The 14,048-nt window shown below is 39.4% G+C and overlaps 2 protein-coding genes across 3 annotated transcripts; both read right to left on the reverse strand.

Annotated features, from left to right (window-relative positions):
* Positions 1-548: 548 nt before the first annotated feature.
* Positions 549-7,974, reverse strand: LOC131224700 (uncharacterized). 2 transcript variants are annotated; one of them, XM_058220011.1, is made up of 3 exons: positions 7,665-7,974; positions 7,424-7,558; positions 549-788 (listed from the first exon to the last, which is right to left on the reverse strand). In XM_058220011.1, the coding sequence occupies exons 1-3, from the start codon at positions 7,791-7,793 to the stop codon at positions 564-566; spliced, it is 489 nt and encodes a 162-aa protein (XP_058075994.1). In that variant the 5' UTR covers positions 7,794-7,974; the 3' UTR covers positions 549-563. The 2 variants fall into 2 exon arrangements, with proteins under 2 accessions (XP_058075994.1, XP_058075995.1); XM_058220012.1 differs by having other exon boundaries at positions 702-796; positions 7,665-7,971.
* Positions 7,975-12,954: 4,980 nt separating this feature from the next.
* On the reverse strand, positions 12,955-13,723 carry LOC131224699 (receptor-like protein EIX2). The gene has a single exon (XM_058220009.1). It carries the CDS (start codon positions 13,721-13,723, stop codon positions 13,109-13,111), a length of 615 nt encoding a protein of 204 aa, XP_058075992.1. The 3' UTR covers positions 12,955-13,108.
* Between the last annotated feature and the right edge of the window lie 325 nt (positions 13,724-14,048).

The following is a 14,048-nucleotide window of genomic DNA, read 5'->3' on the forward strand; positions in this document are numbered from 1 at the left end:
GTGGGTTTTTTTCCCAAATCCAAACAAAGGATGGACCGAAATCCACCCACTAACAGATTAGCAGAGAGAAATCTGAAGAAAAATTATCAAAAAATCAGATTTCAGGGTTTTTTGGGAGGACAACGTGCAGTTCTTGGAATGTATCGACGATATCTATCGATTTCCACAGGTATCGTCAATACATACTAAAAGCTATAAGGAAAAATTGATGATATCTTGCAATATCACAAGATATCGCTGATACATTTCGATATATAATGATATTATTGTCGACACTTGGGAATTTTGCAATTCCAACAGTATTCCATACAGGATTTGTATTGCCGAGTAGTGATACCGATAATATCTGCCAATACGCAAACACTGGTTGAGGGCAACCAAATATCTCAAGTTCCATGGAACACCTGAGCTGTTAATCAAATAGCATTACTAGAATTCTAGGAACTTTTCTTCCAAAAAGTGAAGTTCCATGGAACTAGACTTTCCAAGGAAGCTCTAGTTCTATGCATTCAAATGAATAGTCTGTGTATTGATAACAACATCATGTCTCAAAACTAAGCTAGTTAAACCACCACACGACAAACTTCAAAACATCCTGACAATCTAAGGGCTTTTTCTATTCTTTCAATTTGGTAGCTCAAGATTGAAATCGAAACCAATGCAGATGACAACTTCAAAGATTTTGTAATAATCAAACTCACATGCATGGAAGTAGCTCGATTTACAAAGATTGTCGCCACAAAGTCCTTGTCCATCTCATCAGCATTCATCGGAGAGAAACGCAATGCCTGTATGCCTCCAAACAAGGAATCATAACAAATATCACAGAAAATTAAGAAATTGAATACAGCGAGAGAAAAGAAAGAAAGAAAAAAGAAGAGGAAAGAAAAGTAAAGGGAAAAAAAAGGAGTAGAAACTAAGTAAGGCTGACCGATTTATTTGAAGAGCCACAAATTAAAGCACAGGCTCAAATCTTATATCAATGACTGAGCTTGGCAATGGATTGGGCTGGTCTATGTGTTTTCATGCACGCCAATTGTTAGGCAAGGGGGTCAGGCTTGGGCCTAAAAATCAGGCACAGCTAATAAACCGATCATGGACCCAAGTTTACATCATATTCAATTGATGCCATCTGGAGGTTACACCCAGGCCCATTTATCTAAAAAATAGGTCAGTCAAACCTGAATTATAAAGGGCCGGTCTTGGGCCCAATTCAAAATGGGCTGATACAGGCTTGGCCTGAGCTCTCCCATTGTCACCTTATTGATGGAAGTCACGAATGGACCACGGAAAGGACCTAGACAGACTTCATTAAAAAAAAAAATGAAAAAATCCAATTCCAGGCCCGACTATGGATGTAAATAAGGTTCACGGTCATGCCCAAAACATGGTGCATGATCCTCAAAAGCCCAATGGGCCAGCGAATAATACGCATAATATACATGAATTTGCTAACTATGGACCAAACATAGCACATGTTAGTTGAGTAAGTTGAGCCCCTTTTTTTTTCTTTTTTGAAACGGTATATGTGGAGGCACTGTTCACACCCACCCTGGTTAAGAGAAATGATCATACATGCACGTAACTCAATAACGGTAACAGTGACTGTGAACGCCACTGTAACTACCATTACGATGCCAGCCGGAAGGGCCATTATGGCCATTAAGAATAACAAATTAATAAACATTGTATCGGCCCTATAACGGCCATTATGGGCCATTTTATCTATAATAGCCATTATGGCCCCTGATGCATAACGGTTCCCACCGTTACCGTTAATAACAACCATTACTTTTTAATACCTTGCATATATGCAGCCACATTTCTTTCCCACCAACTTTTCTTTTTTCCTTTCTCTTTTTCTTTATCGGTGTCCACCAACTTGTCACATGTGTAGAATATCCAATCTGTCCACACCATGATGATCGCCCGGTATGAAAATCAAGCAAATACACCAATGCAGGTAACACTCTCAAAATCAATGGACAGCCAGTGGTATTACGCAATCTACTAGATAGGTCCAATTTTCATACTAGGTGATCATCATAGCGTGGCCTACCTTTCAACAGATCAGATATTCAACATATCCACCAATTTAGTGGGAAGGAACTGTATTTGATCATTACTAAAAACCACAAAATGAACAACTTGAATTTGAAAAATGCTAAATGGGCATGCACAAATCAATCAGGATGCTCATAGATATCATTGTCTCGTTACTACTTTCAAAAACGAGATCTTGATCTAGAGGTAGAAATCCTCGATCCAGAGGCAAAATCCCTTCTCGTGTTTCATCCAAAGGTAGCAGACGAGTAACATTCTGGGATCCTTCTCGCAATTCAAAGCATCCAGCTGTCAGTGAAAGCACTGGGGATCCTAGGGATCAATAGAGATTTTGTCCGGGAATATGTATCTCAGCAAAAACGGAATGCTTCTTCCAAAGGTGCAAAAGATCTCTCGGAGGTTAAAGACAAAGGTAAAGGTGTGTTAGTCATAGGGACTTAGATGAGGAGGATGTTACCCCTAGGAGTAAGCATCCGAGAAGTGGAGGTTCAGAGCTTTGTCATCAAGAAGCGCTTTCTGAGTTCGTTCACAAGAAAGACTTCAGAGTATGGATCCCGGCTAGAAAAGGAAGAAAAAAGAGTAAGCAAAAGTCCCAAATCAAGCTACTAGATCCACTGAGAGAACTTCCAACTCTATTTGTGGACAGATTTCCACAAGAGTGAATGGAGATTCATTTCTCCAATGTCTTTGGTAGATTTGGTAAGGTTAGGGAAGTGGTTATCCCAAGAGTCAAAAGTTTGGCCTCTATTAGAGGTTTTGCCTTTGTGAGGATGGATGAAAAGTTCAGCCTCCATTAAAGGTTTTGCCTTTGTGAGGATGGATGAAAAGTTCGGCCTCCATTAAAGGTTTTGCCTTTGTAAGGATGGATGGAGACAAAGATCTCTTCAAAGCCATCAAGGGTATCTAGGGTCAAAAGTTCTACGGGAAAAAGATAAGGGTTCAGGTCGCTCATTTCGGCTCTAAAAAGGTGAATCGGATGACCTCTAGCATAAGAGGGTTGTCTAATTGGGTCGGCAAGCAAGAGTTGTTGGACCTTCCCATGGAGGATGTTAAATTTACTTGGTCTTAATGGTCGATCTTCCCCCCCGCTATGTCCTTATTGGATAGGTTCTTAGTTTCTCTGGGATAGGTCTAGCGGTTCTCATTTGCTCACCAAAGAGGCCTCCCAAAACTAGTCTCACCAAAGAGGCCTCCCAAAACTAGTCTCAACTAATTGTCCTATTATTTTAGAAGTTGATAAAATCAATTGGGGTTCAAAACCCTTTAGATTCGAGCTAGCTTGGCTCAAAGTGGAGGGTTTCCACTCCCTAATCTCTAACTAGTGGTCTTCCTTTGTAGTTGAGGGTCGCCCGGGTTTTAAACTTTTTAAAAAGTTACAAATGCTGAATTTGAAACTTAAGGCCGGGCATCGGGAGATCTTTGGCCAGAGAGAATCCCAAAATGTCTTCTTTTCTCAACATGATTCCAACTTTGGATGTTAAGGAGGAGGGAGGCCAGCTATCAAAAGAAGAATTATCTTCTCAATATAAGTATCCATCTGAGTATTCTTCCCATCGTAAGAAGTAAATCAAACGGTGTCAGCATTCCTGAGCTATCTGACTGAAAGAGGGAGATCATAATATGAAATATTTTCACACGATTGCCAATGCCAAGGAGCAAGCCAATTGTATTTCATCCCTTATGGTTGATAGCAAGAGAGTGACTGACAAATACCATATTTGCAGGTCCATTGTCAGATTCTATTCTCACCTGTTGTTCAATGAGGGCAAGGAGCATCCGAGACTAGATGATCTAGTGTTTGATCGTATCTCCCAGGATGATGCGGCCTCCTTGGAAAGGCCTATCCTTTTAGACAAGATTAAGGCAACTATTTCGGACTTAGCCAATGATAAATCGCTAGAACTTGATGGCTTCCCCTTGGCCTTTTTCCAGTCTTTCTATGACCTAGTTAAGTCGGATCTATTAGGTTTTGTTGAGGATTTCTTAAAGTCCATTCGTCTGCCCTCTGAAATGGGCAGTACCTTTATTGCCCTCAAACCTAAGTTGGAGGGAGTTGTGAATCTTAAAGACTTCCAGCCTATCAGTCTCATTGATAGTCCCTATAAAATCGTAGCTAAGGTTCTCAATCAGAGGTTGAGATTGGTCCTCTCGAAGGTCATTTCTCCTTTTCAGAGTGCTTCTGTCTTCAAGCGGCAAATCCTCGATAGTGCATTGATAGCTCATGAGTGCCTTGACTCCTGTCACAAAGTTGGTAGGTCAGGTGTTCTACATAAGCTTGAGCTGGAAAAGACTTATGACCATGTGGATTGATCTTTCCTTGAACATATGCTTGTTTGTATGGATTTTGGGGACAAATGGAGGGCCTGAATCTGTTCTTGTATTTTACCTGCGAGGTTCTCTATGCTCATCAACAGATCACCATTTGGTTTCTTTAGAGCTTATCATGGCCTCAAGTAGGGCAACCCTTTATCCCATTTCCTATTTCTTCTTGCCTCAGAAGCTTTTAGTCGCATGCTATCTAGGGGCTAGGAATTCAGCCTATTTCATGGCATCATGGTTGATAATTTTCCTCAGCGCATCTATAATCTCCAGTTTGTTAATGATATGTTATTGTTTTGTAAAGCTAATGACTCTATGGTAGACTTTTTGAGTATGACTATATACTAGTTTAAGGTGGTTTCAAATATGAAGGTTAATCACTCTAAAAGCAATTTTTTTGGGATTCATCTTCCTAGGGAGGGATCTGTCCGTCTGCTGGAGTCCTTTGGATGTGATGTTGGATCCCTCCCTACAACTTACCTTAACCTCCCCTCTGTGTGGAGAAACCGACATTGATTGATGGAATAAAATTATTGAACGCATGGAGAGGAAGCTATCCCCATGGAAACGCAAAATCCTCTTTCCTAGAGGCAGAATTACTTTGATCAAGGCTTTTCTTTTGGATCTGCCTCTTTATTCTATGTCCCTTTTTCATTGCACAAAATCGTTTCTTCTTCGGATTGATAAGCTCCAGAGAGCTTTCCCATGGCAAGGGGGATCCTCTAGAAAATTTCCACTTTTAAATTGGAAGGAAGTTTGCTATCCCAATTCAGAAGGAGGAGCGGGCATCAAGCGTCTGGATGAGATAAATTGGACTCTTTTGTGTAAATAGGCCCAGCGATTTAGGATAGAGGGATCTAGCTTATGGAGGTCGCTTATTACCGCTAAATATGGTTTGGCCCAATTGGTTTGTTGACGAAGTCTCCTCCCTTTACTTGCCAAGGCAGCCCCAAAAGTTTTCGAATGCCTGGACTTTGTGTTGGGAGATAAGGAGAGAATCATATTTTGGGAGGATATCTTGTGTGGTGGTTCCTCCCTCAGATCTTCCTTTTCGGCCCTTGCTGCCCTCTATCCAATTGCAGACATTTCTATGGCAAATTGTTTTTCTAGCCAAGGCGTGGCAGGAGTTTGGCTTCTTCCGTTTAGAAGGAATCTTTTTTACTCTGAATTTCGAGATCTGATTAGCCTTCTCACTTGTAGGGATATGTGCCCTTTCAAGGAATGGAAGATTCTCTAGCATGGAGCCTCACTTGCTTAGGTATCTTCTCGGTGCGGTCCCTCTACATACCCTCTCGAAGCCTGCTTCATCTATTAGTTGTTGTCACTTGTGTGCTGCTTGGTCCTATGCCTCCCCCCCAAAAGTAGTGGCCTTCACATGGTTGGTTGGAAAGAGTCGAGTCCCTAACTATCAATAATCGCCAGAAAAGGGGCACAATCCTACCCAATGTGTGTCTGATGTGCTTCCAAGAAGCTGAATCGATTGACACCTTTTTCTTCATTGTCCTTTTGTGTCAGACATCAATTCTCAGGCCCTCCCTAGGTGGAAATCTTATGGATGATGTCTTCCTCCATCAATGGACTCTTCTATTCGTGGCATGCGGGAGTCCAGGGGTTTCTCAGCAAAAAAGAAAAAGAAGAAAAAGAAAAAGTGGGGAATCATCTTCTTAGTTGTCCTCTAGGCGATTTGGGTTGAAAGAAACAATTGTTGTTTCCGTAATTTAAGTGTTTCCCCAGCCGAGGTTCATCCAAGTCTTGTTGTTATTTAGGGCCTGTTTGGATGTTTGTAAGTTGGGTTAGTGGGAAGTGACTTACTATTGGTGTTTGGGGGAGGAAGTTCACCTGTAAATCAACAAGCAAAATTGCTAGAAAACTTCCAGGGGCTAGGGGTGAGAAGTTAGTTCCCTATAAGTGACTAGCAAATCTCCAGCCATTGAAGAAGCTCCAGTTAGCTCTCTCTCTCTCTCTCTCTCTCTCTCTCTCTCTCTCTCTCTCTCTCTCTCTCTCTCCAATTAGGGTAGTTGTGTGCCTCCCTCCCTTCACCTCTCTACCTCTCATGCTGCTAGGGTTACGAGTTTTTTATCTTTTTTATTTTGTTTGAATCGACCAATTTGGTGAGGCCATGACAATGGGGTCCACCTTAATATATTTTTTTGGTATATCCACATCGCCCATCAGTTTTGCCAACTCATTTTAGGGCTTGGGCCCAAACATGAAGTAGATCCAAATATCAGGTGAGTCACACCATAGGAAACAGTAGTGATTGAATGTCCACCATTAAAAAATTCATGGGGCCCACCATAATGTTTATTTGCCATCCAACCTGTTGATAAGGTCACACATATTTGGATGAAGGAAAAACATAAATATCAGCTTGATCCAAAACTTTCGTGGCCCACAAGAAATTTTATTGGTGGCCATTTAATCACCGTTGTTTCTTGTGGTGTGGCCCACCTAAGATTTGGATTTGCGTCATTTTTGGACCCGAGCCCTAAAATGAGCTGGCAAAACTGATGGACAGCGTGGATCTGAAACTTGGCCTTCTTTCTTGTAGCCATTGGTTTTCTAATCTATGGATGATAATTGATATGTTTAGAAGCATATAATCAAAAGGGGTTGTTTACAACCATAAGCAATCAACTGTTGTCCCTCCAAGTAGATGTTTGGAATTCTTGATTTGAACTATTATTTCCATAAACAACCTTTCTCATCCATTTTCTAGCAATTTTTTGGCTGTTGACTGGATGGTTACAATCATTTGAATGGTGTGGTTTTGTGATTTTTGCTTGGTAATTCATTAATTGTGGGCTGGTTTTGTTGCATTTTATTTTACTTTTTCTTTTTTCTTTCTCTTTCTTTCTTTCTTTCTTTTTTTTTTTTTCCTTTTTTTTTTTTTTCATTTCGTTTTGTTTGTTTTTTGTCTTTGGCTCTGCCTAATAAATTGCTTATCTTTCGAAAAAAAAAAAAAAAATCACAATTTGAATAAATAAAATAAAATAAAAATAATCCCATATAAAAAGATTTTTACAAAAAAATCGCAAACCTGACTGTAGAATCTCAAAGCATTGATGAAATCTCCTCTCGAAAAGCATTCATTCCCTTTCCGCTTCCAATCCAAAGCAGACGCTGCGTTCTTACGACATAGCCCCATCTCTCGGTCCGTTACTTCTCCGACAATCTAAGAAGATGAGGAAAAGGAAAAGGTCAAACAAAAACTAAATGAAGGGAAAAGAAAGCAATTTTGGAAGATTGGAGAATGGAAGGGAGGGCGGATTTTGAATTACCTGGTGGAAACGAGGAGAAGAGAGGAAGAAGTCGAGAAGTGAGGAGCACGTGCGATGGAGATCGTCCGGAGTTGCACTGGAGATTGTCTGCTTCAAATGGATGGGAACCAGAGATTTCAGCTTCTCCATTTTCTTTCTTGCTCAGACGCTGGCTTTCAGCCTCTCCCTCTCCAACGATACGAAGCTATTTCGCGGAGTAATTTGATGCTCTAGTGGAGAACGATGATTGATGCGCAGGCAGTCGGAACATACACGGAAATCCTCGCCGGTTTTACGTACCGAAGCCCTGTGGGGCCGACACGGTTCCAATGTAAAATTCGGGAGCGTGTTACACCCAAAACGCTGTGGCGCTTACCGTGGGGCCCACCTTGATTTATCTATTCTATATCCTAGTCGTTCATCTTTTTTCTTCTTTTTTTTCATGTCATTTTAAGTACATCTTAGTGCAGCTCTTGGTCGGGTGGTAGACTCCTGGGAGCTTCAACACCCGGTCAAGGGTTCGAGTACCCATAGGTGGTGAAATTCTACCAGCGTGAGTGTGTGGGGGTGTGTTTAAAAAAATTTTTTTTTTTTTTTTTAAAAAGTACATCTTAGCGCATGATTCAAAAAACAAAGTGTTGGCACTCTTTCTTCCGTTTGTTGTCTGTTACGTATGTGAATGCACGGGCTTGCCAGAATGGATGTAGCCTCGTGATCCAAACTAAACAAGTTTGAACCCAAGTAAACAGATACATATATAACTGGATTAGGAGAAGATTAGTTACTTACTCAGCCACTTGTGGCCAGCAGTAAGTTCTTCTGCCCAAAAATGGGCTGCTTTATGCCCTTAGTATGAAAGTACTTTTTAGCCGGCGCGATCAATTAAATAACAATTGGTTGCCAAAGCAATCACAAGAATATATTTCTCCACTACGGGATATTGGATAACAGGCAAATCTAATATATGAATATGGAATTAAATTACAGCTAAGAATTACCGCTCTTAGATTATCAATACTTCTATAATAACTAACTTGAGATGAAGTAAATTGATAGATTTTGTTTGATTGGTGTAACACTTAAAAGGTCATTTGGCACCATGAATTTTGGAGGATTTGAGGAGATTTCAAATCCCTTATATGTTTAGCACCATGAAGTAGTAATGGATTTCAAATGGTTTCAAATCTCCTCAAAGAGGGGATTGAAATCCAAGTTGAAAGCTTGGATTACATCTAAAATCCTTCCAAGGGTTGCATGTGTAACATGTATGTCCTTAAGCTATTACTCTACTCCGACACATGGACCACTGATGATGTCCCAAAACAATCATATTATCAATTGTACCACTATAATTACTTTAATACAATGATCTATGCCATCCAAACATTGTTTATATAAATCAATAGTTAAAAATCGTTAATTAGAGACTTGGATGTGATCTTGTGCTTGTGGCCTATCCAAGACTTAAAATTTCATTATTTTCAAGCAAAGTATATATTTTAATGGGCTTATTATAACCATTGTGTCAAATATTACATACTTATATTAATTAGAGATATCAAAGTTGATTTAATAATTAAATTCAAACCATGTAATTATACTATGCATAGTTATTTTTGGATTAGAGGGAATTCTGAATCCAAGTGCCTAACACAACAAGAGAATTTTGAATCCAGGGGGTTCAAAATTCACGCTCTTGGTTTGATGATTTCTTTTGCTTATTTTAAAATTCTATTGCATAGTTTATTCTTCTAGATATTTCTATCATTATTCTAGCAATTACGGTGTTCAAAAAGCATTTCTCTAAATCATTTTTTTTGTTACATCTCTTCTTTTTTACTTTTTCTCTTCCCTCGGATAAGCTTTGTTCCGTTTTTTAATACCTTTTAGCTGCTTGTTCTGCTTCTATACGTTTATTCTGCTTCTGTACATTTCTTGGACGTTCGTTCTGCTTTCATACGCCTCTCGGCCGCTCGTTCCACTTTCATACACTTCTCGGCCGCTCGTTTCGTTTCCAGAGGCCTCTTGGTATCTTGTTCTGCTTTAGTACGCCTATCGGCCGCTCATTCCATTTCTCGAAGCCTCTCAACCGCTCGTTTCATTTTTGGACGCCTCTTGGTTGCTCATTCTACTTATGTACGCCTCTTAGCTGCCTGGTTTGCTTTTGAATACCTTTCAACTGCTCTCTATCTTATCATGTTGACAATTGTGATTTCGTAAAAAAGCATTTTGAGTATCCTCGAAAACCTTTAACATGATATATTTTTCCCTTGCTAGAAAACTTGTTCATCCATATTTGATTGTTCGAGAATAGTTATAAATAGGGCACAATACAAAACAGATCCAATTATCAGTTAAACCATACCATAGGAAATAGTGGTGATTGACCATTACTAGGCTACATAAGTTTTGGATCAAAATGATATTTGTTTTGTTTTTTTTTAAATTATTTTTTGCCCTTCATCTAGGCTCATGACCTTATAACAATTAATGGTAGGACGTTAAATGACCACTTGAGTATCGTCCCCTTGGGATTTGAATCTTCTTTATTTTTGGGATCGCACCCTAAAATGATTGCAAAAACAGATGGATGGCATGAACACAAAATAGATACATCAAGGTAGGCCTTGCCCCACAATGGGAATGGGATGCTGGCCTTAGATTTGTTTATAGTACTACCCCAATGGGTATCTTTCAATCATCAAACCCATCAATCAACTATAACCAGCTCAAACACATGAACTTATATTATCTTAGAAGCAATTTTACACGGTTCTCATTGGTGTAGCCAATACTCATTTGAAATCTTTTAATTATATATATATATATATATATATATATATATATATATATATATATATATATATATATATATATATATATATAATCTAATTAAATTAGATGATAAATGGAATCCATGCAAATTGAAATCCTTAATTATTACCATTTCACCCATTTGAAAATTTATTAGAATTTCTACCTTGAAACCGGTTCAAAAGATTAAGTTTAAAATTTTGGACTCCACGGTGATGCATAAGATACATCTGTTCCGTCCATATTTTTTGCCAAAACATCTTTAGGCAAGAGCCTAAAAATTAGGTAGATCCAACACTCAAGTGTCCCACAACAAAAGAAACAGTGGCCCCAAGAAGTTTTTTTATGGTAAATGTTCAATTTTCTTTTTCATGTGGGGTGGTCCACTTGAGATTTGGATATGCCTCATTTTTTGGCTCATGACATAAATTCAGCTGGCATAATGGATGAACGGTGTGGATAATCGACACGCATCATGGTGGGAACCACAAATAATTTGCGGCTTTCACAATTTTTGTGTCAAAAAAGTAAACCATCGAATCAAGTATTGGGAAAATTGCTGTAAATACCCGAGGAAGTAATTATTACTCATTTACATGGTATTTACTGGGAATTAAAAAAATAAAAATAAATCGAACAACCCCTTAACCAAATGAACCCTAAAAATACTATATGGGGGCTGATCTTCCACCGTACGTATGGTTCATATGAAGGTTTCCCACCTAAAGAACCCAATGGATTTACATATGATATGCAACATGCTACATGGTGGCCCCACAGCTAGTGTGGACCATTCCCGACCTACACTTAGCAAACATTAACTCAAGTTAAACCTTCTAAATTTGTGGAATTGCCTGTCTTTTGGGGGGTGCCTTCCCCCTCTACTCAGGTCAGTCTAATGAACGAAGTGGATGAGATTCTCTCAAAAGTCTTTAAGTGGGGCCAGCATAGATTGCTTCATGCATCCTATGTGCTTGTTGTCCTCTCCATGGACTTTGCTCGAGCCCTTATTCATTAGTTATAAAATTTGCTAACCTTGATTTTTTATTTTTTATTTTTACTCACTTGATTTATTCACACTTTATGTTAATCTTTTAAATGTGGTCCCACAAAACGTGCAGAAAATTGAATTTGGATGATGGAGAAAATGTCTTAAAATTGATAGTTTTGGTTTCACGCATGCCTTGGGTTTTAGTTAGAACCGTGAAGTTAGTAGGCTCATTTTTGGGTCACTTGAGTTTTTTAGCACAAACTATTTTAAATGATTGACTTACACATCACACATGCCTTGGGTTGGTATTGTTGATATCATTTCCTCTTCAAATTCATTCTTTGATGTAGATCGAGCGGGTCGCGAACCCATTCCTGACCCAGATGGACCAAAAGAAGCCCGAATGGTAGCAGACGCAGTCCATCAAATCTAGACCCGGTCTTACATGGGCCATGATGTAACTAGGCCTAAGGTGCATCCGGATTGAAGGAATTCATTCTGGATTGAGAAAAATTCTCGTTCGAAATGCAAACCATAAATTAGCCTGACCATGGGGCCCATCTTAATTTATATATTCTATGTCCACATTTTGCCTCATTTTAGGGAGATCCTAAAAATGAGACATCCAAATGTTAGGTAGACAATACCATAGTAAACAGTGGCAATTGACCATTAAAAACCTCTTGTGGGCTAGAAAAAGTTATGAATCAAGTTGGTATTTATTTATTTTCCCTTTCATTTAGGTTTTTATGACCTTATCAATAGGTTGGATGGCAAATAAACATTACAAAAACATTACCCCTAGGAAGTTTTTTTTATGGTGGGGCGTTCAATCACTATTGTTTCCTATAGTATGGCCCACATCAGATTTGGATATGCTTCATTTTTGTTCTCATGCCCTAAGACGATCTAGTGAAACAGACGGACAATGTGGATGTAGAATACATGCATACATCAAGGTGGGCTCCACACTATGGGCCACACCGTCTTAGGTGAGGCCAGGTAATGCAGGGGCATTTTCACACCGGGCTCAAGTGGGGTCACTTGTGGGATGCAGGGGCACACTCGGGGTGGGTGCGGCCTACGGAGGAGGTTTCGTGTTCGAGACTCCTCACCGGGGGTGATTAATGTGCATTTCACACCAGGCTTGAGTGGGGTAGCCCGTGAGATGCAGGGACACAATCATGGTGGACGGCCCATGTGATTTGGGGCCCACGTAGGGGGTTCGGCCGAGGTCCTAACTCATGCGATGTGGGGCCTGGGCTATGAGATAAAGGGATTAATTCGCCATACTCTAACAGTTCGAGCTTTTAGAGCAAGTGGTTAATTGTCCTGCATCACTAGGGCTGCAGCTAGTACGCTTCCTCCTGCAAAAGGCTTTTGCAGGCAATTAGTGTCAGTTTCTCTTATAGGTGTGGCCCAATTGATAACTGGAGCAGCTGGTATGGATAAAGTCAGAATATTTATTATTATTATTATTTTTTTTTACAGAAAATTAAGAACACATCACCTATAAATTTATTAATACTTAAATTATTTCGTACATTAAGCTTTCTATTACAACTCTTAATTAAAAGTACTAAAAAAGCAACTGTGAAGAGATCTGCATTACAACATTATTCATTACACATGATCTGGATGTCCATCAGACTTCTTCAATCTAACATCCTGTAAATCTACAATAACTAAAAAGTCTATCTTTCATCTGATCAAAGAAGCAGTAATAGGCAATTCTCCAAGACTTTTTGAGCATTAAAATACCACAGAATGCCCAAAACCCAACCGCAAATCCTGGTACCAGCGCAGAGTAAAACCAACGGATTTCATACTCTTCCTCATCTTTTTCTACATCACCACTGACAGGCATTGGACCTTGAGACGTCTCATCACTACCACACTTTTCTGTAAGAGGAGGTCCACAGAGTTTATTGTTGCCGATATAAATAGATGGATCTTCAAGTGTCTGGAGCTGATTTCCCATTGGAATTCTTCCCGAAAAGTTGTTATACGACAAGTTCAAGTGACTTAGAAAAGTTAAATTTGACATGCTCAGAGGAATTGAACTCGAAAGCTGATTTTCAGAGAAATTAAGAGACTCTAGCAATGCCAATTTACCAATCTTGTCTGGGATCTTTCCGGTCAAATGATTTCCAGATAAGTTTAAAACACGCAATCCCAAAAGTCTTGTGAGTCCTTCAGGGATCTCTCCAGATAAGTTATTTCTTGAAAGGTCCATGCATATAACCAGCGAAACTGTTCTTGTGTATTCAAGCATTTGCCCCTTCACTGACACAAGCAAGTTTTCCTTGTAATATGAAGATCCCAACCCTCCATACGAAAGAACCTAGTTTATCTTCTGCTCATTCTTCATGGCCATGAGATTTTCAAAACTTTGGGGAATTGAACCAGATAAACAATTTTGTGCCACATCAAGGACCTGAAGAGAAGTTATGTTAAATAGTTGTGGTGGGATGTTGCCAATAAACATATTTGATGGTAAACTCAGAATTCTTAAAGATGGAAAGCTTTCGCCAATCCAAGTGGGAATAGGACCTGAGAAATTGTTGTGTCCAAGGTCGAGAGTCTCCAGACTAGTACAT

The sequence above is a fragment of the Magnolia sinica genome, chromosome 14 (genome assembly GCF_029962835.1).
Source record: "Magnolia sinica isolate HGM2019 chromosome 14, MsV1, whole genome shotgun sequence".
Classification (NCBI taxonomy): Eukaryota; Viridiplantae; Streptophyta; class Magnoliopsida; order Magnoliales; family Magnoliaceae; genus Magnolia; species Magnolia sinica.